Source organism: Elaeis guineensis, chromosome 6, assembly GCF_000442705.2.
Source record: "Elaeis guineensis isolate ETL-2024a chromosome 6, EG11, whole genome shotgun sequence".
Classification (NCBI taxonomy): Eukaryota; Viridiplantae; Streptophyta; class Magnoliopsida; order Arecales; family Arecaceae; genus Elaeis; species Elaeis guineensis.
This window is the reverse complement of record NC_025998.2, coordinates 35,440,886-35,468,338: the sequence shown is the minus strand read 5'-3', so window position 1 is coordinate 35,468,338 and position 27,453 is coordinate 35,440,886. Positions and strand designations below refer to the sequence as shown.

At 38.5% G+C, this 27,453-nt stretch overlaps 2 protein-coding genes across 2 annotated transcripts; one reads left to right on the top strand and one right to left on the bottom strand.

Annotated features, from left to right (window-relative positions):
- Nucleotides 1-16,551: 16,551 nt before the first annotated feature.
- Nucleotides 16,552-16,929, bottom strand: LOC105046817 (uncharacterized). Its single transcript, XM_010925543.4, has one exon. The coding sequence runs from the start codon at nucleotides 16,927-16,929 to the stop codon at nucleotides 16,552-16,554; it is 378 nt and encodes a 125-aa protein (XP_010923845.1).
- Nucleotides 16,930-17,111: 182 nt separating this feature from the next.
- Nucleotides 17,112-22,869, top strand: LOC140858791 (uncharacterized). Its single transcript, XM_073260076.1, has 3 exons — nucleotides 17,112-17,337; nucleotides 21,098-21,777; nucleotides 22,852-22,869. The coding sequence occupies exons 1-3, from the start codon at nucleotides 17,112-17,114 to the stop codon at nucleotides 22,867-22,869; spliced, it is 924 nt and encodes a 307-aa protein (XP_073116177.1).
- The last annotated feature ends 4,584 nt before the right edge of the window (nucleotides 22,870-27,453 follow it).

The window sequence follows — 27,453 nt, the reverse complement described above, 5'->3', positions numbered from 1 at the left end:
ATAGCATTAAGAAATAAGAGAAAATATATTAGGCAGAAAAAGAGCCATTAGAGCATTTTTAGGAAGCATAAAAGGCAATTAAAACGGGCAAAAAACTAGCCGTTGTGAATATTTTTCGTCGCAGGGGTCGACTCATGAGTCGACTCATGCTTCAGGAGTCGACTCATGAGTCGACTTCTGTTGCAACAACCAGACAAGTTTGATTTCTGGATTTTTTGGCTCAAATCAGCAGAGGTCGACTCATGAGTCGACTCACAGGTCGTGCCAAGTCAAAAATCCAGCGTGCCAAGAGAAATTTTTGCGTGCCAATCAGCTCATAGTGCCATGAGTTGACTCATGAGTCGACTCATGCACTTCAAACCTTCATAACTTCAAAAATATAAGTCCAAAAATAATAAAATTTTCACCAATAGATTACAAATCATTTGTTCTACCAAATGATGCTATCAAATTAGGATTTTAGTAAAATTATGATTTTGCCCCTGTAGAGCATAAAGACTTTTAAAAATATTTGTATCTCTTCAATCTGCTTTGTAATCATCAAAATCAATCTAGGAGCAACAATCTTCCCCTTTTTGATGATGACAAAATATTTGAACAAAAGCATTTATGTAAATGCATTATAGATGCTTGAAAAGAATATGATTCTTTTGGCATGTAATATAAATAGTCATATACAAAAATAGTTTATCCATTTTCTTAAAGATTTGAAAAGAGTATTAGATCATTTTGAGTTTAAGATGTATCAGAGCAAGAGAAAAATAAATTTTGCAATGTATCAGAGCAAGAAAAATAATTTTTACAATATTATCAGAAAAGATTTTACAATGTATCAGAGAAAATTTCACAATGTATCAGAGCAAATTTTATAATGTATTAGAGCAAGTTAAAAAAATTTTAAGATGTATCAGAGTAAGTTAAATTTCTTAAGATGTATCAAGGTAAATAAAATTTCAAAAGATGTATCAGAGCAAGTTGAAATTTTGAAGTATATCAGAGCATATTTAAATTTTTAAAGCACATCAGAGCATATGTAAAGAAGTAATTTAAAGTTACTTATTTGCATTGTACTTAGCATTGTACTTTTGACATTGTTCTTTAAATTTTCCAATTCATTCATTAATTTCTCATAATTTGTAGTTTTGCTTTTGATGGATTGCTTTTTCTTTAATTGCTCATCATTTATGGTTTTGCTTTTGTTGAATTGCTTTTTGTTTAATTGCTCATCATTTTTGTTTAATTTCTCCAATTTTTGTTTAATTTCTCCCCCTTTTTGACATCATCATACATGGTTAACTCCTCTTTTTTCTGAAATATTCTTTAATTTCTCCCCCTTTAGAGTTTATCACAGATGTTTGCTCTCCCTAAATACAGCAATTATTAACAGCAAACAACAACAAAGAGAAGACAATATTTCAACAAGGAGAATATATATAACCAAAATATGATCAACATCATTACAAAAGGTAGAGATATAAGTAAAAGATGATTCCATAAAACTATAATTATTTCATTACATAGTTCTTAATACAAAAGTCAACCAGCTAATTGTCAATACATGGCCCCAAAATACAGATCCTAGAACAAGACACTAACACCTAGGATCTAGTAATGATCATGAGAAGTCATGGATCGGAGTCATCAGATATGGGATGAGAAGCTGATGGATCAGAAGTGCGTCCTCTACCCCGTCTGCCTCTGGCACGAGCAGGAGAGCGAAAGAACTGGGTAGCTGAGAACGCTGAGAGGCTAAGGACTGAACAGAAAGGGTGAGTCTAATGGAATCAAGTACGTTCAGTGCTCTGGAAACAGATTGAAGTAGAGCAGTGAACTGAGTGGTTGCATGCTCACTCGATCCTCGGATCTCTTTCCTCAGTAACTCATATCCACCTTCTAGTGCTCCTCTGAGCCTGCCAGCCTCTGCAGTGAGGTCTGTGACCTCAATAGTGGACTCCTGTGGCTTAGGATGGGCCAAAGCAAGGACTTGCCCCTGCAAGTCAAGAACTCTGTCAGTCAGTCTCCAGACTGTGTCTTCAAGCTGCTGAATCCGGATGGACTGATCTGATATCATCTGAAATACAGTGAAGATGTGGAGAGTCATGGTCTGATCAGAAGAAGTGGCTCCTGGTGCAAAAGTAGTACTGCTCCACTGACTAGATAGCAAAGAAGCCACACACTGTGATATCTGCTCGATCTGATCGTCAGCCAGTCTGAACTCTGATTGAGGTGCTCTGCTCTCTGGCTGATACACTGGTGTGGGCATCCTAGTAAACTCTGAAGGGCCAGCCTCTGTATCAGGAATGAACTGGATATTTGGTGATGCTGCCCTGAAGTCATGGACAGGAGATGATGGACCTTCTTCTTCAGCTCTGTCTTCAGTTCTGTCTTCAGCTCTCTCCTCAGCTCTCTCCTCAGCTCTTTCTTCAGAGCTCTTGATCCAACCACCATCAGTCTTTGTAAATCCCATTCGGTGTAGGGTGTGTTGGTTGAAAGTATCCACATGAGAGAGCTTAGTAGAAGCCTCCCCCTCACAGCTAACTCCAAACCTCCTAAATACTCTAGTAAGGGCCATACCATAAGGCAAGTGTGCCTTGGATCTGTTCAAAGTTTCTCTCATGGCCTCTATCATAAGTGCAGGGAGGTTCGGGGGGTCTGAGTGATGACATGAAACATGATACAAACATCTTTGCTGGAAAGTAAGTCATGCCTACCACTCCTAGGAAAGAAGAGCTTCGTTACCATTTGATGCAGGATCCTCATCTCAATGGATAAAATCTTTGCTTCCAATTTATTTAAACTTCCTGAATAAGTTTCTCCTAAAATAATTCTGATCCCCTCTTCTTTTACTGGGAGTTCCATATAAGAGTAACCCTCACTAGGCAACTGAAGTATTTCTCCCAATATACTAGAATCCAAGCAAATATCAATTCCCTTGACTGTTGAAGTCACTGACCCATTTCCATAATGTAGGTTCTGGTAGAATTCTCTAACTAGGTCAACATAGGTGACTTCCTTAAGGGAGCAGTAGAAATCCCATCCTTGGTTTTTAATCTTACTTGCAAATGTAAAACCCTCTTTCTCAAAGAACCGAAAATCTATATTCTTCCCGGTTTCAACTTTTCTATCTGAAAGAGGATTCACACTGGGGCTTAGGAAGGATTGAGGGAGACCTTGAGCAGATACTGAAGCTGGAGTGGGAGCAGTGGAAGACTGACCAGCTTGCCTTTTCTTTCGGACAATTTCTTCAGGCTCACGGATTGACTTTCTTCTTTGGGGAAGCTTCATCTTTGGAGCCATATTCACTACAGTAGCAGACTAGAAGACTTGGAGGAACACGTGAATGAGTGGAGGAGGGATCACAAGAGAGTGAAGAGGGATTTTGGTGGAGAAAAGAAGTGGATTTGGGAAGAACGGTGGAGTGCTAGGGCACGTTCCAACCGTGCCAAACAATGGGAGAAAGCACAGAAAATCCCTTTCCAAGGTGGCGATTTTTGGTGGAGTGGAGGAGGGAGAAGTGCTTCGAACTAAATCCTTGGATTTGGAGCAAAAGGAATTGGAGAAGTCGGCTTTTGGAAGGAAGAAGATGAGAAGATGAGTCGTCTCACGAACAGGGACCCTTATAAAAACAATGAGCCCGTGGGAAGTTTGAGGAAATAACAAGTTTGCCATTGAGTCGACTCATGGGGGTCGACTCATGAAGTTCAGAAATTCAAAAAAAATGTGAATAAATTCCAGAAAAATTCGAAATTTTGGGAGAAGTTTTGCTCAAAGATAAGTTTTTAGAATGATAAATTTGAGCTTTTGGGATCAGGATTGATGTTGGAAATTGAGCTCTAAGAATTAATTCTTGGAAATTGAGAAAGATTTAGGCATAAGGATCTAGAATTCCTAGATTTCTCCTAATTTCACAGAATTTATCCTCACTAAGGGCCTTTGTAAAGATATCAGCTAATTGATTTTAGTGCAAACATATTCAAGAATTATATTTTTGTTTTGAACATGTTCTCTTATGAAATGATGTCTTATTTCAATATGTTTGGATCTTGAGTGTTGAATTAGATTTTTAGATAGATTTATGGTACTTGTGTTGTCACATCTTATTGGTGTTTCATTAAGTTTGATTCCAAAGTCTTCGAGTTGTTGCTTAATCCACAAGATTTGAGCACAACAACTTCCGACTGCAATGTATTCAGCCTCAGCCATAGACAGTGCCACCGAATTTTATTTCTTGCTAAACCATGAGATTAGGTTAACTCCAAGAAATTGGCAAGTTCTACTTGTGCTTTTTCTATCTAATTTACATCCAGCAAAATCAGCATCTGAATATCCTAATAAATCAATTTGTGAGTCCTTAGAGTACCATAACCCTAGAGTTTGAGTACCATTTAAGTATCTAAGGATTCTTTTAACAGCATTCAAATGAGATTCTTTAGGATTAGATTGATATCTTGTACATAAATAAACACTAAACATGATATCAGGCCTACTTGTAGTTAAATATAATAATGAGCCAATCATACCTCTATAGTATTTTAAGTCTACACATTTACCTTCATCATCCTTGTCAAGCTTACATGAGGGACTCATTGGTGTGCCAATTGGTTTGCAGTTCTCCATTCCAAATCTTTTGAGTAGTTCCTTGGTGTACTTGCTTTGGGTGATGGAGATTCTCTCTTTTGATTGTTTGATTTGGAGTCCGAGGAAGAAGGTGAGTTCTCCCATCATGCTCATCTCGAACTCCCCCTGCATAAGCTTAGCAAAGTCTTGACAAAGAGATTCATTAGTAGATCCAAAAAGTATGTCATCAACATAAATTTGTATAACTAGCATATCATTTTGATTTCTTTTAATAAAGAGGGTTGTATCTACATTACCTCTTGAAAAACCATTATTTAGTAGAAATTTGCTTAGCCTATCATACCATGCTCTAGGTGCTTGTTTTAATCCATATAAAGCTTTATTTAATCTAAAGACATGATTAGGAAAAGCATGATTTTCAAATCCAGGGGGTTGTTCTACATATACTTCTTCAGCAATATATCCATTTAAAAATGCACTTTTAACATCCATTTGAAATAATTTGAATTTCATAAAGCAAGCATATGCAAGTAGAAGTCTAATAGCTTCTAATCTAGCAACAGGTGCAAAGGTTTCATCAAAATCAATTCCTTCTTCTTGATTATATCCCTTAGCAACCAGTCTTGCTTTATTTCTAATTACATTTTCATGCTCATCTAATTTATTTTAAAGACCCATTTTGTGCCAATTATTGAATAATTTTTAGGTCTTGATACTAAGGTCCAAACATTATTTCTTTTAAATTGATTAAGTTCATCTTGCATTGCATTAATCCAATTATAATCATTTTCAGCTTCTTCAAAAGTTTTAGGTTCAAGATGAGATACAAAAGCACAATGATTAACTACATCTCTAAGTAAAGAACGGGTTTTTACCCCATGCATAGGATCACCAATAATTAACTCCTTAGGGTGGTTATGAACATACCTCCATTCCTTGGGTAGGTCATTTGTACCTTGAGGTTGTTCTTGAATTTCTTCACCTCTCTCATCTTGTTTGTCTTCTTGATCCTTGTCTTCTGGAGTTGCTGAATCTTTCAGAGTGATCTCCTTCATACCTTCTATTAGTGGATCTGCATCATCAACACCCTCATTCTTCCTTGAAGGAAGATCGTTAGATTCATCAAAAACAACATGTATTGACTCCTCAACTACTAAAGTTTTTTTGTTGAAAACTCTAAATGCTTTACTAGTGGAGGAGTAACCTAGAAAGATTGCTTCATCTGATTTTGCATCAAATTTACCAAGTTTTTCTTTGCCATTATTTAATACAAAACATCGGCAACCAAAAACATGAAAGTATGCAATATTTGGTTTTCTTCCTTTCCAAAGTTCATAGGGGGTTTTCTTTAAAAATTGTCTAATTAACGCACGATTTAAAATGTAACATGCTGTGTTAATTGCTTCCGCCCAAAAATATCTTGGAAGGTTGCTTTCACAAAGCATGGTACGAGCCATTTCTTCTAAGGTTCTGTTTTTCCTTTCAACTACCCCATTCTGTTGGGGTGTCCTAGGAGCAGAGAAGTTATGGCCAATTTCATTTTCATCACAAAAGTTTTCAAAGTCTTGATTTTCAAATTCAGTTCCATGATCACTTCTAATATTTTGAATTGAAAACCCTTTTTCATTAGTGATTTTTCGGTGAAATTTGGTGAAAATATGAAAAGTTTCATTTTTGTGTGCCAAAAAAAAAACCTAAGTAAAACGAGAGTAATCATCTATAATTACAAAGCCATATCATTTTCCTCCTAGACTAGTGGTTCTAGTTGGTCCAAATAAGTCCATATGTAAGAGCTCTAGAGGTCTAGAAGTTGAAAGAGTATTTTTGGATTTAAATGAAACTCTAGTTTGTTTTCCTAATTGGCATGCATCACAAATTCTATCCTTTTCAAAATTCAGTTTTGGTAAACCAAGAACTAATTCTTTCTTAATTAATTTTGAAAGAGAATGCATGCTAATATGTGCAAGTCTACGATGCCAAAGCCAACTAGTCTCATTAGCTTTAGCATTCAAAGATACTAGGCATTGCATGTCTAATTTGGCTAAATCATTCAAATCTACCATATAAACATTGCCATGCCTATGTCCTATAAATTTAATACCATCGTTCATAGGACTAGTCACAATGCAAACAGATGATTCAAAAATAACTTTATACCCTTTATCACAAAATTGACTAATGCTAAGTAAGTTATGCTTTAAACCTTTAACTAATAAAACATTCTCAATGTATTTGGAGGGAGTGATACCAATGTTACCTATCCCGATGATCTTTCCTTTGCCATTATCTCCAAAGGTGACCATCCCTCCATCCTTAGCATCAAGCGTGATGAATTGTGATTCATCACCAGTCATGTGTCTCGAGCATCCACTGTCAAGATACCATTTCCTGTTTCCTCATTGGGATGCTAGACACACCTGCAAGCAAAGGTCAAGTTTCTGTCTTAGGTACCCAAGCTTTCTTGGGTCCTTTTAGGTTAGTCAAAATGGTTCCTTTTGGAACCCATATTTTCTTTATAGTTGTGTTTGCAGATTTGAGGCATGTGTATGATTTATGTCCTATTCTACCACATTTGAAACAAGTAATATTTGTAGACTTGTTACTTGAATAATTTACATAAATATTCTTCAGAAATTTTTGTTTCTTCAAGGGGTTATAGCCAAGTCCAGCCTTATCATATACAGCTTTTTGATTATCAAGAATCATATTTAGTTTGTTTGAACTTAAGGTGAACTTATCTACTATAGGTTTCAGCTTGTTAATTTCATTCTTTAAGTTTTGATTTTCTTGAATCAAGGTGGATTTTTCAATTGAAAGGTTTTCAGCTTGTTTCACTAAGGACTGATTTTCCAATTTCAGTTCTTTGTTTTTCATTCCTAGTTTCTTTAATTCATCAATTAAGTCATAGAATGCTTCATGCAATTCTTCAAAAGTAAATTCACTAGTGGATTCAGAAGTTACCTCATTTTCATGTGCCATAAGGCACAGGTTAGCTTGTTCTGTTGAGGTTTCCTCATCGGAGCTTGAGTCGTCACTCGCACTCCAAGTCGCCATCATTGCTTTCTTTTTGAACTTTTTGGGACCTCTCTTCAGTTGTGGACATTCGGATCTGAAATGTCCCGGCTTCTTGCACTCGTAGCATATAAGGGGTTGATCTTTCTCTTTCTCTTTGCTTTGTTCCTCTTTTGTGAATGACTTCTTTCTCATCCCCTGTTTTCTTTTTCTTAGAAACTTCTTAAATCTCTGGGTGATGAGTGCCATCTCTTCATCCTGTTCTTCATCTTCAGAGTCATCCGTTTCATAATCAGGCGAAGCTGTGGATTTGAGGGCAATGGTTCTTTTCTTTTTGACTTCATCCTCTTGATGTTGCTTCATGCTAAGTTCATGAGTCATCAAGGATCCAAGAAGCTCTTCTAGAGGTAGAGTGTTCAAGTCCTTTGCTTCTTGGATGGCAGTCACCTTGGCTTCCCAAGTTCTTGGCAATGACCTGAGAATCTTCCTTACAAGCTCACTGTTAGTATAAGATTTGCCAAGACTCTTCAAACCATTAATTATATCAGTAAAATGAGTAAACATAACAGTTATGGACTCATCATGCTCTATTTTGAATAATTCATATTTATGCACTAGCATGTTTATTTTAGTCTCTTTTACTTGATTTGTTCCCTCATGGGTTACTTTTAACCTATCCCATATTTCTTTAGCAGATGCACAAGTAGAAATACGATTAAATTCATTTGCATCTAGTGCACAATAAAGAACATTCATAGCTTTGGCATTTAATTGTGCCAATTTCTTATCAACCTCATCCCATTCTTTCTCGGGTTTGGTTGACTCCTCACCATCTATAATCTTGGTGGGTGTGTGAGGACCGTTCACTATGATACTCCACATATCATAGTCGAGTGCTTGTATGAATATCTTCATCCGAGCTTTCCAATAGGTGTAATTAGACCCATTGAAAAGTGGAGGTCGGTTTGTAGATTGCCCCTCGGCTAGAGAAGTACCGACATGGGTTGCCATAGATCTTTAGCTCTTTGATTGTTAGATCAAAGAAGGGCTAGAGCACCGGGCTCTGATACCACTTGTTGCCCAGCTATGCAACCCAAGAGGGAGGGGTGAATTGGGTTTTTAAAAATTTTAAGCTTAACTAATTACTTATGATGAATTGAGAAGAAAGACTTTAATTCAAGATTAAATTTCTAAAGCAAGAATGCAAGGATATAATAAAGAAATAAAGAGAAACAATAAAGCACACCACAAACACAAAGATTTATAGTGGTTCGGTGCCAACCTTGCACCTACATCCACTCCCCAAGCTCCTACTTGAGAATTTTAATCCACTATACTTGTATTCAACCCGAATATAAATCATCGGAAACTCCGACACTAGCTATCCCAAGCTAGTCCACTTATTTTCTGGGTACAAGCCAACTCAAAAACACTTCGATTTCAGGTTCGGATCAACCTTCCCTTGTTTTGAAAATCCTCCAAAAACAAGAACAATTACTCACAAAGAGTAAGACAGTTTAAAGCACAAATTAATACAATAACAGCTCCTTAAATGAGCGAATATAACAATAAAAATACTTTACTCAAATGAAGAATCCCCTTTTGTATTTTCTCAAGATGGATGAAAAGTTGAATGAACGCTTGAGGAGAAGATGATCTTTGATTGAAGACTTCTTGAAGGCTTTGAAAGATCTCTTGATCAAGGTTGAACAATAGGTGTGAAAAATCCTCTCTTTGAATGCTCTTGAATCTCTTTCACAATCTCTCGTGTATATTGTGGATCACCTGTCTCTCTCGTGTAGATTTTGGATCCTCTTTTCTTTTTCTCTCGAGTATCTCGTTGATCACCTCGTGTATATTTTGGATCCTCTCAATTGTATCCTGTATTTTCACCTTTTAAAATATTTTATAGCATTAAGAAACAAGAGAAAATATATTAGGCAAAAAAAGAGCCGTTAGAGCATTTTTAGGAAGCATAAAAGGCAATTAAAATGGACAAAAAACTAGCCGTTGCGAACATTTTTCGTCGCAGGGGTCGACTCATAAGTCGACTCATGCTTCAGGAGTCGACTCATGAGTCGACTTCTGTTGCAACAGCCAGACAAGTTTGATTTCTGGATTTTTTGGCTCAAATCAGCAGAGGTCGACTCATGAGTCGACTCACAGGTCGTGCCAAGTCAAAAATCCAGCGTGCCAAGGGAAATTTTTGCGTGCCAATCAGCTCATAGTGCCATGAGTTGACTCATGAGTCGACTCATGCACTTCAAACCTTCATAACTTCAAAAATATAAGTCCAAAAATAATGAAATTTTCATCAATAGATTACAAATCATTTGTTCTACCAAATGATGCTATCAAATCAGGATTTTAGTAAAATTATAATTTTTCCCCTGTAGAGCATAAAGACTTCTAAAAATATTTGTATCTCTTCAATCTGCTTTGTAATCATCAAAATCAATCTAGGAGCAACAGAAAGGAAGAAAAAGTCATATTGGTGAAGTACTTTAAGATCCATGCAAGTGGATGACTAGTCAAAGATTTACTATTTTGAGATCTATATAGGTAGATGGATGATAAAGGATTGATTGCTTTGATATTTGTGAAGATGGATGAATAATATATCTATAAGTACTTTGAGTACAGGCTAATGCATGGCAAAGGATGGATTATTTTGAGATTTGTGCAGACGAATGAATGATAGAGGATGGAGTAATTTGACTATACAAAGGTAGATAGATGGCAAAGGATAGAACACTTTGAGATCTATACAAACAGATGGATGATAGAAGATAAAATGCTTTGAGATCTATGTAGATAAATAGATGATAGAGATTGGAGCGTCTTGAAATATAGACAACCAAATGGATGATACAGGATAGAGTGCTTTGAGATTATGCAGATGGATGAATCATAAATTATAAGATGGAGTGCTTTGAGATTTATGTAGATCAATAGATGAGAGGAGGGCTCTGAGATCTATGTAGATGGATGGATGATGGAGAATGAAGCGATTTAAAATTTATGCAAATGAATGAATTATAGAGGATAAAGTACTTTAAGATTTGTGCAAGTAAATGGATGGTAAAGGATGTGAATGGATGATAATCAAAGTGCTTTCAGAGCTGTGCAAATAGATGAATGATAGAGGATACAGTACTCTGGAATTTTTGCAAGCAGATAGAATGCTTTGAGATCTATATAGGTGACTGGATGACAAAAGATGTAGCATTTTGAGAGATCTATGCATATGGATGATGACAGAGGATAAAGCACTTTAAGATCTATGCAGATGGATGAATCCTAAAGAAAAAAATACTTTGAGTTCGCATTAAAACCATGATCTAAACTTCCTAAATCAAGAGTATTTTGATTTTTTTCTCACTCTATTAACCATATTAAGTTCTAGATAGATGGTTGGACTTTATTGCAATGAAAATAAAGTTTTGATGGGTGATTAAAACTTTTAAACTTTTGGGGTCTAAATTAGGACTGGCAAAATATGATCCGACCCGCCAACCCGATCCATATTCGACCCACCATAAACAGGTTCGGATTTAGGCTAAATGGATTTGGATCATAAACGGATCAACCCGTTTAACCCGTTTAATAATTGGATCGGATTTAGGTTTTAAATATCTGACCCGTTTAACCCATTTAATATCTAGATCGGGTTGAGTCAGATAATCCATTTAATCTGTTTAACCTGTTTAACCTATTTCTGATCCATTTAACCCGACCTGTTTAACCTATTTAACCCATTTAAGATCCGTTTAATCTGTTTAAAATCTGTTTAACCTATTTCTGATCCATTTAATCTGATTTGTTTAACCTGTTTAACCCGTTTAATCTAATTTGACCTATTTAATAAACGGATTAAATGGATCGAGTTGGGTTACCTGTTTAATAAACAGATCGGATTCAGATTTGAATTTTTGATCCATTTAATAAACAGATCGAATTTGGATTGACGATTTTCTGACCCGACCCATTTATGACCCGACCTGACCCGATTGCCACCCCTAGTCTAAATGTAACTTGCTAAAAACGTGAAGGGATGGATATCTCTATAATTTTTTTAATCCAGTATAATAGTTTGATGTCTATGCTATCATTACTTTTGACATGCATCATACTTGAGCATAATTGTCATGCATTGCAATATATGATTTAATAGTTTACATGTATCATATCATCAAATGGTTTGATAAGCATATTTGATCCAATATATATCCCTTGCTCCTAACCCTACGTACGTTATTTTTTTTATTTTTTGAAAATAAGGCTTAGCCATCTATTTTATTTATAATTAGAAAATATGATACAGCATAGAAAGGAGAGAAGAATATACATAGAAGAGTCAAAGCAAATAGATAACAGAGTTCTGCATGAAAAATCAGAAAGCAGAACATTGAAATTCATCATGTAGAGACTGATCTTCCAAGACACTTCAATGGTAGAAAATTCTGGCTACTGGGCTCATAAAATAGTCGACTTTTCCTCCATGAAATTTGGGGTGATAATCCACTATTTTTAGGGCTAGAAGTGGGCCGGGCCGGATCGAACCAGACCCCAGCCCGAGCCCAGCCCGAAATTTTTTATCGAGCTTCAGGCCGAGCTTAGGCCCGAAAATTTTTAAAGGACTCAGACCCGAGCCCGACCCGAGCCCGGGCCCGAGCTCGGCCCAAATAGATTGGGCCAGCCCACCGCCAACATCACTCCTTATTCCCTCTTAAAAAATAAAAAATAAAAAAATCAGCCCTAACCCATCAACAATGCCTGCTAGGCCTTCAGCGACGGACAACGACGATCTCTTGGCTTCTGAAGCTCGAGCTTGGCCTGGGCGGCACCATCAATTTCGGTGAAAATGATGTCGGTCTCAAGGATGTGGGCATGCTGGCATGGACGGTGAGGAGCCAAGCGGCAGAGGCTGCGGTCAAGATTGGTGTGGACGGCGAGACCGACCGCAGGCCTCACTGACACCGTCGAAGAGCTTGTTGGACTCTTTGAGAGAAGCCGAGACGCTCGAGGGAGACTGGGTAGTGGAGCTTGGGAGCGACGATTGGGGGGAGACAGGGGCTTGGAAGCGATGGTCTAAGCCCGAGAGAGCGACAGTCGGAGGGAGACGGGGGCTTGGGAGCAACGATCGGAGGGAGACGGAAGCTCGAGGGCGACAGTCAACTAGTCGAGGCCCAAAAGAGCGACGGTCCGGGGGAGAACAGGCACGATGGAGCCATGGAGGCAGACTGGTGGAAAGAAGAGCACCTACAGGAGATTGGAGGGGGGAGCTCGACACTACTGAAGACTGGAAGGAGATCGACGGTGAAGACCGACGGCCTATGGGAGAGCAGAGAGGATCGGGAGTGAGGATGGCAATGGTCGACGGACGGTGGACAGGGTTAGGGCTCTTCGAGACGAGACCTCCATGAGAAAAATTAAAACTCTGAAGGGAAATCGAAGGATGGAATCATGGAATGAAAATCTGGGTTTATGATCGGGCTAAATTCGAGCTCGGGCCGGGCCAAAGGTAGGCCCAAGTCCGGCTTGAAAGTAAAACGGGCTCTATTTTTTGGCCCAAGCTCGGCCTGAATGGTTTCGCGCTGAGCTCGAAACCCGGCCCAAGCCAGCCTGGTCCGATGGGCCTCGGGCCGACCTGAGCCCACTTCCAGCCTTAACTATTTTGGTATAAGAGAAAAAAAAAAAAATCAACTTCTAAGGGGAAAAAAACAAGGGCAAGATGGAAATTAATTAGTTGAAGTGCTAAAAGGAAAACAACTGTTTTAGCAAAAAAAAAAAAAAACTCAACTTTGAAGGACAAATAAAGCAACAGCAAGATGGAAATTAATCAGTTGAAGTGATTTTGAGTAGTCAAGTATAACAGTAAAAGCTATTATTTTTTACCATAAAGAGCTGATTTGACATGTAGTGGACTGTATCTGCTGTGGAACAATAAGAAGCCAAACTGATATTGGTTAATGCATTCTATTGAGTTGGGATAAAATGAAAGGTGAGCAGTCAATTTTCTTTTCTGCAATACTCCATTCAGGAAATCAGATGATGAAGTATCAGCAGGCTTTGAGGCAACAAAATCTTATTTACCTTAAATAGCAGTCAGCAAATGTCACAATTATATTATTTGTAAACTCCTCTGAAGTACACTAATATCAGGATATGATCACAGTTATGCAAGTGATTTCAATGAACTCAGAGAATCAGATAAAACAAATCCGCCCATAATTTAGGAAAATGACCATATGGAGCAATAACTCGGGCATTACATCTATACACCAAATTTCATCAGCCATGCACCACTCATCAACTAGATCAAACACCTAAACTCCAAATTGAATCACGCGAGAAGCATCTACAGTGGAGTTAAGATAACAAAATTTTCCTCATATGTTTGTCAAATCCCTTTCAAGACAAGTCTTTCCAGTCAAGATCACAAAATATCCAACACAAGGTAAGATTATCTTGAGTTTAAAAATAAATATCCTTTGTAGGGAAATCCTAACATCCAATTGATCTCAAGCAGACTAAAATGGAAAATCAGGACCTTGATAAATTAGAAATTAGGATGTGACACACATTCTCTTCTACAGTCAAGTCCTAAATATATGGCAGAAAATAAGGAAAGTAAATTAAGAACTTTGATTTGAAGATAATTTCATAATATTCTTTTCCTTTTCTAAGCACCACATGCATCATTCCTCTCCATTACATCAATAAAAATAAAGAACAAGAGGTCAATGAAGCACCAGCGGAGCTTTTAATGGACAATTGTAAGCCTGGATCAATCATGCTTCAAAGTCATTCTTAACAAATACAATAAATTTTGCATGACATATCCCCATAGAAATTCCAAGACAAAGGCCTTTGAAGGACATGGAAGGCATTTCTCACTTGAAGGAGTCAACCCTCCAAGTAGAAACATGGAGTCAACCCTCAAAACCAAGACATGGCAAGATGGAAATTTGATCAAAGCGTTTTTGATAAGCATATGAATGTGAATAAGAGCTAATTTGGCATGACTAAACATAAGAGACTTCATGGATTCTATCAGCTGAGCACAACAAGCCATGATGACTTTGGCTAACAGAGCCATAATAGTTCAGGGTAAATGTAAGAGTAGACTAACAGTTTATAACTTTTCTCTACTGTAGTACACCATTCAGGACATCAGTCAGTAAAATTTTAACAGGCATTGAGGTGACAAAGTCTTATTCATAAGCCTTAAACAGCAAAGTCAGCAAACATCACAATCCTATATTTGTGCATCTTACTATTGCCATCGCTTTTGTAATCAACATTCAGGACATCAGAGGGTAAAGCTTCAACAGGTATTGAGGCAACAGATTCTTATCCATAAGCCTTAACAAGCATAGCTTACAAACATCAATATTTGTGTTTATATACTCTTAGGTCCTCACCTTGCCCTGCTTGCACGATTCCCGGGCCATCATGAGCTCAGGCAGGGGGTACTCAGTGTTCCCTGCATTGACCCGGCGTGCTAGGACCATCTTTTTTGTAATACGCCATTCAGGACATGAGACAGTAAAGTTTCAACAAGCATTGAAGCAACATATTTGTAACCATAAGCCTTAAATAGCTTAGTCAGCAAATGTCAAAGCTATATATTTAGACTCTTAAGCATTGAATTTTAAAGCAATGATCACAATTATCAAGTTAAACATGCCAATGATCTCAGAATAATCAGCTCAACTTTATCAGCTCCAAGTTCAGGAAAATGAACACAAATATTAAATTGACATCATCAAATTCTATCAGTCTTATACCATTAATCAACTAGAGCAAACACGCCCATTAAATCATGTGAGAAGAATCTAAATTAATCTGCTTAATTAAATGAGTGGGAAGAACATAAAGAAGCTTGATTGGAAATGGGAAACAAGATTTAAATCTTTCCTTATCATGTTCGACAAGCATGAACTATTAATTCAAGCCACTTCATAGGCACATCAAAGATAAATTGAACTAAGCCATAATCTCCAGATAAAAGTTGATTTGAAGGACACGGTAAGCAGTCATCACTCAATGCTGAAATCAGTCATTGGTGGAAAGACCAAATTTACCAAGTTGGATAATTGGTCTGATATAGTACCTATGGAAAAGGAAGGCACGGCAGTTCAAGCGGTGACTTTGCTGTATAAAAGCAACTAATATGGCTTGATTGAAGGAAGATAAGGAAATAAGATTACAGAAGATCCATTATTAACACGAAAACTGAATTGATCATACTGGAGATCCAGGGGATAACTAAAAAAGATGAACTTGAACTCAATCAAAAAGATGAGAATGCAGATGACAGTAAACTAACTCAGCATAAACCATAAAAGAAACAGTTCTTTAAGTTTCAGGAGGAAAAGAAAATATCTTGATTAGTTGCAGATATATTGGAGAATAAACCCAATCAGAACGGCAAGTAACACGTGAAAGACACAAACACATAAAGTTTTATATTTCTGGATGATTAACTACTCCCCCACGATTACATTTTAAACCTGAAAGTTGACTGGTAATAACCAAATCTGAGAAGAACCGATGATTTCCACGGCAAAAAAGTTTTATTTTTCCTTTAATTTTATCTTTTGGAGGGAACAGATTGAGCAAACCATAATCCATTGGAAGTGATCTACGGTAACAAAGATCCTTTCTTTCGAATTAAATGCTTCCCATCTTTCTCATAAGATCTACATAACGAACCCATTCAACCAATTTCCCCATCTCATCAACCGAGATAAAGGAAACCCTAAACCAGATATATGAATAATCCGATGTTAAGAATTCTTGATCTATCAAATGAGCATTTAATAATCCACAACTATCACAAAATTTGTAAAAAAATAGCATCCACAACCATCCAATTTTTATTTTTTCAAAAACGAACAAGAGGGAGAAGGACTTAAGAAAACTCTACACAAATGAAATCCCATTCTTCCCCTTTTAGTGAGCTACAACGAGATCGGAGTTAAACAAGTCCACGGCAGCATCCGATATCTCCGGTCCCGACGGGCTCGATGGCACGAAAAAGATGGACTTGGCGGCAACCAGCTTCTTCCGCTGCGGGAACCGAGGGCCATAGCTCCTGATGACGAAGCATGGGGAGCCGTCCATCTGGGCGGCGGCCGCTGGCGGGGCCTGGGGCGAGGAGGGGGCCGAGAGGCGGGGGATCAGGATCTTGAGGGTAGATCGGGGAGATCGGGCGCTGATCCTGGAGTCCCGGAGCCGGGCTAGTGCCCCCGGCCTCAGGTAGCGGTGGAGCCGCTCCTCGATCTTGGACGGTGAGGCCTTGGCGTTGGGGCTCCGAAGCCTTCGGTTCATGGCGGAAGGGGGGCGAGAAACAGAGAGAGACTGGGGTTCCTCTTCAGAGCGAGAAGGAGAGGGGGTTGACGAGAAGGGGAGGGGTTTGGGGGATTTTAAGGACCCGGAGGGGTGCGGGTGAAGAGGCGGGAAGATGCGAGGGAGCGAATCCAGCAGACGGGAGCGAAACAGTGGATTTTAAAATGCGAGGCGGGACTGCTGCGTTACTAGATATGGGGTCCACAATGGTGGCGGGGTACTCTGGGAATTGGCGTTTTTCACGTGTTTCGATTTTTGGTGAGGTGCCATTTTGGGAAGGAATATGCCGTTATATTTTTATTTTTTCGTTGGATTTGCCGTTGCATAAAGATGCAACGAAGACAGCAGCCGTCTTTCTAAGTGCATTCGTTTGCGTTCATTCAGACCATCGTAATTTTATCTTCCGTTCGGCCGTTACTTCGGTAATTTCGGGGACGATGTCTAGGAGCCGTTATAACGGGATAATTTTGGTCGACGGTTACTTGGGGGAGCATTTTGGGAAACGGGATAATTTTGGTAGACGGTTCCTTGGGGGAGCATTTTGGGAAGTTTAGTTGGGGGTATTTTGGGAGGAGAAGGGAAATTATACGGGTGGCTTTTGGTAAGTGGGGCGCGAGGGTCGCCTCTCTTGGTGACGTGGGACGCGACTTCTGCGGTGCGCTTTCTCGCGCGCGCGCGGGGGTGCATGGAAAATACAACGCGATCAAACTCAACGGCGAGGATTCACATGATGAGAGTTTTTTTTTTTAATTGCTGCTTGCAAGTGGCGAAATCATACAAACTCTAGTCTCTATACGTCCCATAAAATTGAAAAATAAAATATCACAAAAAAATATAAACATCACTGTCACATCCAACCATAAAATATCATCTGAGTGATAAACCACATATAAGACAACTCAATCTGCTGCCTCGTTCGCCTCATAATACATGTGCCTGATCAAAAAAAATGTGCACCCTCACAGTATCCTATAGTTTCACGGAGAAGAGGGTGGGTGTGCATAGACCTTGGCTGCATCTGATCCAACCAATCACCATGGTTGAATTGTCCTCAATGATGAGACAACCACCCAAAGCACTTCCCGCACATAGTCGATGCTTTTTCAAGCCGCTCTCAGCTCTACACCTATGACCGAGATGTTAAATATGTGACTTCTCCCAGCCGCCACCAAACCCTAGCTTAGGTTGCGAATGACAAATTTAGCTCCCCCTCTACTGTCAAAAACACTTCCATCGAAGTTGACTTTGAGAAAATTTGGAGATGGAGGTTCCCAAATGATTACACAAAACTGGTCACTATGGAAGTATGAAGGGAGCTCAGGTATCCCAAGATATCAATGCCGCACAATCCGAAGGGAGTCCTATAATCTCAACCATCTACAATAACGCTCTCTTCAGGACGAACCTCGCAGGCTGGATCTGATCCTCAAAAATCCGATTATTCCTAGCCAACCAGATCTGATAAGCAATATAAATCAATCTGACACCTCAACTCTGGTGTTCATCGATATAGTGCTGCACTGGAGATAGCCAAGGAAGGCCTAGACTGGGGTATCAAACTAGATGATCTCGGGGGCACACTGGTCAAACTCCACACTTGGCTGGTCCATTAGAATCAGAAGAGAACGTGCGTAATTGACTCCATGTTAGAACTGCATAACAAGCACATCGGAGAACTATCCATCCCACGATCACTAAGCACCTCTCTCATTGGTAGTCAGCCCCATGCCACCTTCTAAAATAAACAGGCTGACTCGAGGGTGGACCCCCTGCCTCCAAATCCATACTGCATCCAACCTCCTAGTGGGCTCCTCTCTGTAAAGAAAATATAGATCTCTAGCTGGACCCTCATATCACAGGAATCTCTCCAAACCCTCGTGTCTAGGCAAGCCTGGGTGGGGATAGCTAGGGACAAAACTCTCTCTACCACCGATTATCGAGCAAGCGGTCCACCCGATCAATGTCCCATCACCTCTTCTCTGGCTGAAATGAGTCAAGATTGTCACACCCTTCATCACCTCGATGCTGATCATTGTTGGCCATCGCTCCAGTAAGATATCAGCCAACCAAGCATCACGGACCACATCCACTAAGCTTCCATCCCCTATCAACCATCTAGAGTGGCATAACACCTCCACCGCATGAGCATAGATTTTCTTCCACGGGAAAGAAGAATTCCTCCCACCTCGAATGTCTATAGTATTAGTCTATGTGCTATACTTTGCCCTTATCATTGTGCTCCAGAAGCTCCTTGGATCTAACAAATATCTGTGACATGCCTGGGTATCATGGCCTTAGGGTCAATGTTGCTCCTAGATTGATTTTGATGATTACAGAGCAGATTGAAGGGATACAATATTTTAAAATGAAAAAGTCCTTATGCTCTTCAAGGGCAAAATCGTAATTTCACTAAAATCCTGATTTGATAGTATCATTTGGTAGAACAAATGATTTGAAATCTATTGGTGAAAATTTCATTGTGTTTGGACTTATATTTTTGAAGTTATGAAGGTTTGAAGTGCATGAGTCGACTCATGAGTCAACTCATGGCACTATGAGCTGAATGGCACGCAAAAAATTCTCATGGCACGCTGGATTTTTGGCTTGGCACGACCTGTGAGTCGACTCATGAGTCGACCCACAAGGCATGAGTCGACTCATGAGTCGACCTCTGCTGATTTGGGCCAAAAAATCCAGAAATCCAAGTTTCTGGTCTTTGCAACAGAAGTCGACTCATGAGTCGACTCCTGATGCATGAGTCGACTCATGAGTCGACCCCTGCGATGGGAAAATGTCAGCAACGGCTATTTTTTTTGCCCGTTTTAATTGCCTTTTATGCTTCCTAAAAATCCTCTAACGGCTCTTTATCTGCCTAAATTATTTTCTCTTGCTACTAATGCCATAAAATGCTTAAAATGGTGAAAGAAAATTACAGATTAAATAGCAGATCAAATTGCAAAGAAAAGGTGTGGAAATCGGGAGATCAAACGTGAGATCAAAAGAGAAGAGAGGATTCTAAATCTGAGATCAACGAAATATTCAAGAAGAAGAGAGAGGATCCACAATATTCAAGAGAGTTTGTGAAAAGAAAAGCAAGAGCATTCAAAGAGAGAATCTTTCAAGTCGATCGTTTCAACCTTGATCTAGAGATCGTTCAAAGCTTTCAAGAGATCTTCAATCAACGATCAACCTCTTCTCAAGTATTCGTTCAACCGTTCATTCATCTTGAGAAAATCTGAAAAAGGGGTTCTTCATTTGAGTAAAGCTTTTATTGTTATATTTGCTCATTTAAGGAGCTGTTATTGTATTAATCTGTGCTCTAAATATTCTTACTCGTTATGAGTTTTTGCTCTTGTTTTTGGAGAATTTCCAAAACAAGGAAAGGTTGATCCGAACCTGAAATCGGAGTATTTTGGGTTTGCTTGTACCCGAGAAACAAGTGTTCTAGCTTGGGATAGCTAGGGTCGGAGTTGCCGACGTCTTGTATTCTAGCTTGGGATAGCTAGTGTCGGAGTTTCCGACGTTTTGTATTCGGGTTGAATACAAAGGATAGTGGATTGAAATTCCCAAGTGGGATCTTGGGGAGTGGATGTAGGTGCAAGGTTAGCACCGAACCACTATAAATCCTTGTGTTTGTGGTGTGCTTTATCGCTTTATCTTATTTCTTTATTATATCCTTGCAATATTACTTTAGGTAATTAAATATTGATTTAAAGCCATTGTTTTGTTCTTCATAAGTTATTTGTTGGGCTTAAAATTTTTAGAAACCCAATTCACCCCCCCTCTTGGGTTGCATAGCTGGACAACAAGTGGTATCAGAGCCAGTGCTCTAGCCCTTCTTTGATCTAACAATCAAAGAGCCAAAGATCTATGGCAACCCATGTTGGAACTTCTCTAGCCGAGGGGCAATCAACAAACCGACCTCCACTTTTCAATGGGTCTAATTACACCTATTGGAAAGCTCGGATAAAGATTTTCATACAAGCACTCGACTATGATATGTGGAGTATCATAGTGAATGATCCTCACACACCCACCAAGATTATAGATGGTGAGGAGTCAACCAAACCCGAGAAAGAATGGGATGAGGTTGACAAGAAATTGGTACAATTAAATGCCAAAGCTATGAATGTTCTTTATTGTGCACTAGATGCTAGTGAATTTAATCGCATTTCTACTTATGCATCTGCTAAAGAAATATGGAATAGGTTAGAAGTCACCCATGAGGGAACAAATCAAGTAAAAGAGTCTAAAATAAACATGCTTGTACATAAATATGAATTGTTCAAAATAGAGCATGATGAGTCCATAACTGCTATGTTTACTCGTTTTACTGATATAATCAATGGTTTAAAGAGTCTTGGCAAATCTTATACTAACAGTGAACTTGTAAGGAAGATTCTCAGGTCACTGCCAAGAACTTGGGAAGCCAAGGTGACTGCCATCCAAGAAGCAAAGGACTTGAACACTCTACCTCTAGAAGAGCTTCTTGGATCCTTGATGACTCATGAACTTAGCATGATGCAACATCAAGAGGATGAAATCAAAAAGAAAAGAACCATTGCCCTCAAATCCACAACTTCACCTGATTATGAAACAGATGACTCTGAAGATGAAGATCAGGATGAGGAGATGGCTCTCATCACCCGGAAATTCAAGAAGTTTCTAAGAAAAAGGAAACAAGGGATGAGAAAGAAATTTACAAAAGGGGATCAAAGCATAGAAAAGGAGAAAGATCAAACCCCTATATGCTACGAGTGCAAGAAGCCAGGACATTTCAGATCCGAATGTCCTCAATTGAAGAAAGGTCCAAAGAAATTCAAAAAGAAGGCAATGATGGCGACCAGGAGTGCGAGTGATGACTCAAGCTCCGACAAGGAAACCTCAACCGAACAAGCCAATCTGTGCCTGATGGCACATGAAAATGAGGTAACTTCTGAATCCACTAGTGAATTTACTTTTGAAGAATTGCATGAAGTTTTTTATGATTCAATTGATGAATTAAAGAAACTAGGGAAGAAAAACAAAGAGCTGAAATTGGAAAATCAGTCCTTAGTGAAACAAGCTGAAATTCTTTCAATTGAAAAATTCACATTGATTCAAGAAAATCAAAACTTTAAGGATGAAATTAACAGGCTGAAATCTATAGTAGATAAGTTCACCTTAAGTTCAAACAAGCTAAATATGATCCTTGATAATCAGAAAGCTATATATGATAAGGCTGGACTTGGTTATAAACCCCTGAAGAAACAAAAATTTTTGAAGGATATTTATGCAAATTATTCAAGCAAAAAGCCTACAAATATTACTTGTTTTAAATGTGGAAGAATAGGACATAAATCATACACATGTCTTATTAACAAATATGCAAACACAAAGAAAATATGGGTTCCAAAAGGAACTATTCTGACTAACCTGAAAGGACCCAAGAAAGCTTGGGTACCTAAGACAGAAACTTGATCTGTGCTTGCAGGTGTGTCTAGCATCCCAAGAAGGAAACAGGAAATGGTATCTTGACAGCGGATGCTCGAGACACATGACTGGTGATGAATCACAATTCATCACGCTTGATGCTAAGGATGGAGGGATGGTCACCTTTGGAGATAATGGCAAAGGAAAGATCATCGAGATAGGTAACATTGGTATCACTCCCTCCAAATACATTGAGAATATTTTACTTGTTAAAGATTTAAAGCATAACTTACTTAGCATTAGTCAATTTTGTGATAAAGGGTATAAAGTAAGTTTTGAATCATCTGTATGTATTGTGACGAGTCCTATTAACGATGGCATTAAATTTATAGGACATAGGCATGGCAATGTTTATATGGTAGACTTGAATGATTTAACTAAATTAGACATGCAATGCCTAGTTTCCTTAAATGCTAAAATAAATGAGACTAGTTGGCTGTGGCATCGTAGACTTGCACATATTAGCATGCATTCTCTTTCAAAATTAATCAAAAAGGATTTAGTTCTCGGTTTGCCAAAATTAAATTTTGAAAAGGATAGAATTTGTGATGCATGCCAATTAGGTAAACAAACTAGAGTATCATTTAAATCCAAAAACACTATTTCAACTTCTAGACCTTTAGAGCTCTTACATATGGATTTATTTGGACCAACTAGAACTACTAGTCTAGGAGGAAAACGATATGGATTTGTAATAATTGATGATTACTCTCGTTTTACTTGGGTTTTCTTTTTAGCTCACAAAAATGAAACTTTTCAAATTTTCACGAAATTTCATCGAAAAGTCACTAATGAAAAAGGGTTTTCAATTCAAAATATTAAAAGTGATCATGGAACAGAATTTGAAAATCATGATTTTGAAAATTTTTGTGATGAAAATGGAATTGGCCACAACTTCTCTGCTCCTAGGACACCCCAACAGAATGGGGTAGTTGAAAGAAAAAATAGAACCCTAGAAGAATGGCCCGTACCATGCTCTGTGAAAGCAACCTTCCAAAATATTTTTGGGCGGAAGCTATTAACACAGCATGTTACATTTTAAATCGTGCTTTAATAAGATAATTTTTAAAGAAAACCCCCTATGAACTTTGGAAAGGAAGAAAACCAAATATTGTCTATTTTCATGTTTTTGGTTGCCGATGTTTTGTATTAAATAATGGCAAAGAAAAACTTGGTAAATATGATGCAAAATCAGATGAAGCAATCCTTCTAGGTTACTCCTCCACTAATAAAGCATTTAGAGTGTTCAACAAAAGAACCTTAGTAGTTGAGGAGTCCATACATGTTGTCTTTGATGAATCTAACGATCCTCCTTCAAGGAAGAATGAGGGTGTTGATGATGCAGATCTACTAATAGAAGGTATGAAGGAGATCACTCTGAAAGATTCAGCAACTCCAGAAGACAAGGATCAAGAAGATGAACAAAATGAGAAAGGTGAAGAAATTCAAGAACAACCTCAAGGTACAAATGACTTACCCAAGGAATGGAGGTATGTTCACAACCACCCTAAGGAATTAATTATCGGTGATCCTATGCATGGGGTAAAAACACGTTCTTCACTTAGAGATGTACTTAATCATTGTGCTTTTGTATCTCAACTTGAACCTAAAACTTTTGAAGAAGCTGAAAATGATCATAACTGGATTAATGCTATGCAAGAAGAACTCAGTCAATTTGAAAGAAATAATGTTTGGACCTTAGTAAAAAGACCTAAAGATTATTCAATAATTGGCACAAAATGGGTCTTTAGAAACAAGTTAGATGAGCATGGAAATGTAATTAGAAATAAAGCAAGACTGGTTGCTAAGGGATATAATCAAGAAGAAGGAATTGATTTTGATGAAACCTTTGCACCTGTTGCTAGATTAGAAGCCATTAGACTTCTACTTGCTTATGCTTGCTTTATGAAATTCAAACTATTTCAAATGGATGTTAAAAGTGTATTTTTAAATGGATATATTTCTGAAGAAGTATATGTAGAACAACCCCCTGGATTTGAAAATCATGCTTTTCCCAATCATGTCTTTAGATTAAATAAAGCTTTATATGGTCTAAAACAAGCACCTAGAGCATGGTATGAAAGGCTAAGCAAATTTCTACTAAATAATGGTTTCTCAAGAGGCAATGTGGATACAACTCTATTTATTAAAAGAAACCAAAATGATATGCTAATTATACAAATTTATGTTGATGACATAATTTTTGGGTCTACTAATGAATCCCTGTGTCAAGACTTTGCTAAGCTTATGCAGGGAGAGTTCGAGATGAGCATGATGGGAGAACTCATTTTCTTTCTCGGACTCCAAATCAAACAATCAAAAGAGGGAATCTCCATCACCCAAAGCAAGTGCACCAAGGAACTACTCAAAAGATTTGGAATGGAGAACTGCAAACCAATTGACACACCAATGAGTCCCTCAAGTAAGCTTGACAAGGATGATGAAGGTAAAAGCGTAGACTTAAAATACTATAGAGGTATGATTGGCTCATTATTATATCTAACTGCAAGTAGGCCTGATATCATGTTTAGTGTTTGCTTATGTGCAAGATATCAATCTAATCCTAAGGAATCTCATTTGAATGCTGTTAAAAGAATCCTTAGATACTTAAATGGTACACAAACTATAGGGTTATGGTACTCTAAGGACTCACAAATTAATTTGTTAGGATATTCTGATGCTGATTTTGCTGGATGTAAATTAGATAGAAAAAGCACAAGTGGAACTTGCCAATTTCTTGGAGTTAACCTAATCTCATGGTTTAGCAAGAAATAAAATTCGGTGGCACTGTCTACGGCTGAGGCCGAATACATTGCAGTCGAAAGTTGTTGTGCTCAAATCTTGTGGATTAAGCAACAACTCGAAGATTTTGGAATCAAACTTAATGAAACTCCAATAAGATGTGACAATACAAGTGCCATAAATCTATCTAAAAATCCAATTCAACACTCAAGATCTAAACATATTGAAATAAGACATCATTTCATAAGAGAACATGTTCAAAACAAAAATATAATTCTTGAATATGTTAGCACTGAAAATCAATTAGCTGATATCTTTACAAAGGCCCTTAGTGAGGATAGATTCTGTGAAATTAGGAGAAATCTAGGAATTCAAGATCCATTTGCCTAAACTTCTCTTAATTGATATCAAATATTCTTAGAGCTCAATTTCCAATAACTATCCTGGTCCCAAAAGCTCAGATTTATCACTCTAAAAACTTATCATTGAGCAAAATTCCTTCTCCCAAAATTTTGAATTTTTTTTGGAATTTATTTGTATTTTTGCTGAATTTTTGAACTTCATGAGTCGACCCCCATGAGTCGACTCAATGGCAAACTTGTAAATCCCACCAACTTCCATCGGGTTCATTTTTTTTAAAACGGGAAACCCTGTTTATGAGACGACTCATCTTCTCGTCGTCTTCCTTCCGAAAGCTGTCCTCTCCAACTCTTTTTGCTCCAAATCCAAGGATCAATTCTGAGGCAATTCTCCCTCCTTCTCTCCACCAAAAATCGCCTCCTTGAAAAGGACTTTTCTATGCTTTCTCGCAGTGATAGGCGCGGGTGGAACGTGCCCTAGAACTTCACCGTTCATTCAAAATCCACTTCTTTTCTCCACCAAAATTCTTCTTTACTCTTTTGTGATCCCTCCTCCACTGAATTCAAGTCTTCTTGTCTGCTACCTTATTGGATATGGCTCCAAAGATGAAACTTCCTCAAAGAAGGAAATCAATCCGAGAGCCTGAGGAAATTGTCCGAAAGAAAAGGCATGCTCAGTCTTCCACTGTTCCCAATCCAGTTTCAGTACCTGCTCAAGGTCCCTCTCAACCCTCCATAAGCCCCAATGTAAATCTTCTTTCTGATAGAAAAGTAGAAACCGGGAAAAATATAGATTTTCGGTTCTTTGAGAAAGAAGGCTTTACTTTTGCTACCAAGATCAAAAATCAAGGATGGAAACTTTATTGCTCTCTTAAGGAAGTCACCTATGTTGATCTAGTCAGAGAGTTCTACCAGAACCTAAATTATGGAAACGGGTCTGTGACTTCAACTGTAAAGGGGATTGACATCTGTTTGGATTCTAGGATATTGGGAGAGATACTTCAGTTGCCTAGTGAAGGATACTCATATATGGAACTCCCAATTAAAGAAGAAGGGATCAGAATTATCTTAGGAAAAGATTTTTCAGGAAGTTTAAACAGATTGGAAGCAAAGCTACTATCCATTGAGATGAGGGTCCTGCATCAGATTGTGACAAAACTATTCTTTCCTAGAAGTGGTAGACATGACTTACTATCTGGCAGAGATGTATGTGTCATGTTTCATATCATCACTCAGACCCCCCTAAACCTCCCTGTACTTATGATAGAGGCCATGAGAGAAACTTTGAACAGATCCAAGGCACACTTGCCTTATGGTATGGCCCTTACTAGAGTATTTAGGAGGTTTGGAGTTAGCTGTGAGGGGGAGACACCTACCAAGCTCTCACATGTGGACACTTTCAACCAACACAGCCTGCACCGAATGGGAATTACAAAGACTGTTGGTGGTTGGATCAAGGGCTCTGAAGAAAGAGCTGAGGAGAGAGCTGAGGAAAGAACTGAAGACAGAACTGAAGGAAGAGTAGAAGAAGAAGGTCCATCTTCTCCTGTACATGATTTCAGGGCAGCTTCACCAGATACCCAGTTCATTCCTGATACTGAGGCTGGCCCTTCTGAGTTTACTAGGATGCCCACACCAGTGTATCAGCCAGAGAGCAGAGCACCTCCATCAGAGTTCAGACTGGCTGATGATCAGATCGAGCATATATCTCAGCGTGTGGCTTCTTTGTTGTCTAGCCAGTGGAGTAGTACTTCTTTTGCACCTGGAGCTACTTCTTCTGATCAGATCATTACTCCCCACATCTCCACTATATTTCAGATGATTTCAGATCAGTCCGTCAGGATACAGCAACTTGAGGATACTGTCTGGAGACTTACTGGCAGAGTTCTTGACTTGCAGGGGCAAGTTCTTGCATTGGCCCATCCCCAGCCAT

Coding starts and splice junctions, on each gene's coding strand:
- LOC105046817 (XM_010925543.4), bottom strand. CDS start 16,929: ATGAACCGAAGGCTTCGGAGCCCCAACGCCAAGGCCTCACCGTCCAAG.
- LOC140858791 (XM_073260076.1), top strand. CDS start 17,112: ATGCGAGGCGGGACTGCTGCGTTACTAGATATGGGGTCCACAATGGTG. Junction 17,338..21,097: donor TTGCGTTCATTCAGACCATC/GTAATTTTATCT, acceptor ATTGTGCACTAG/ATGCTAGTGAATTTAATCGC.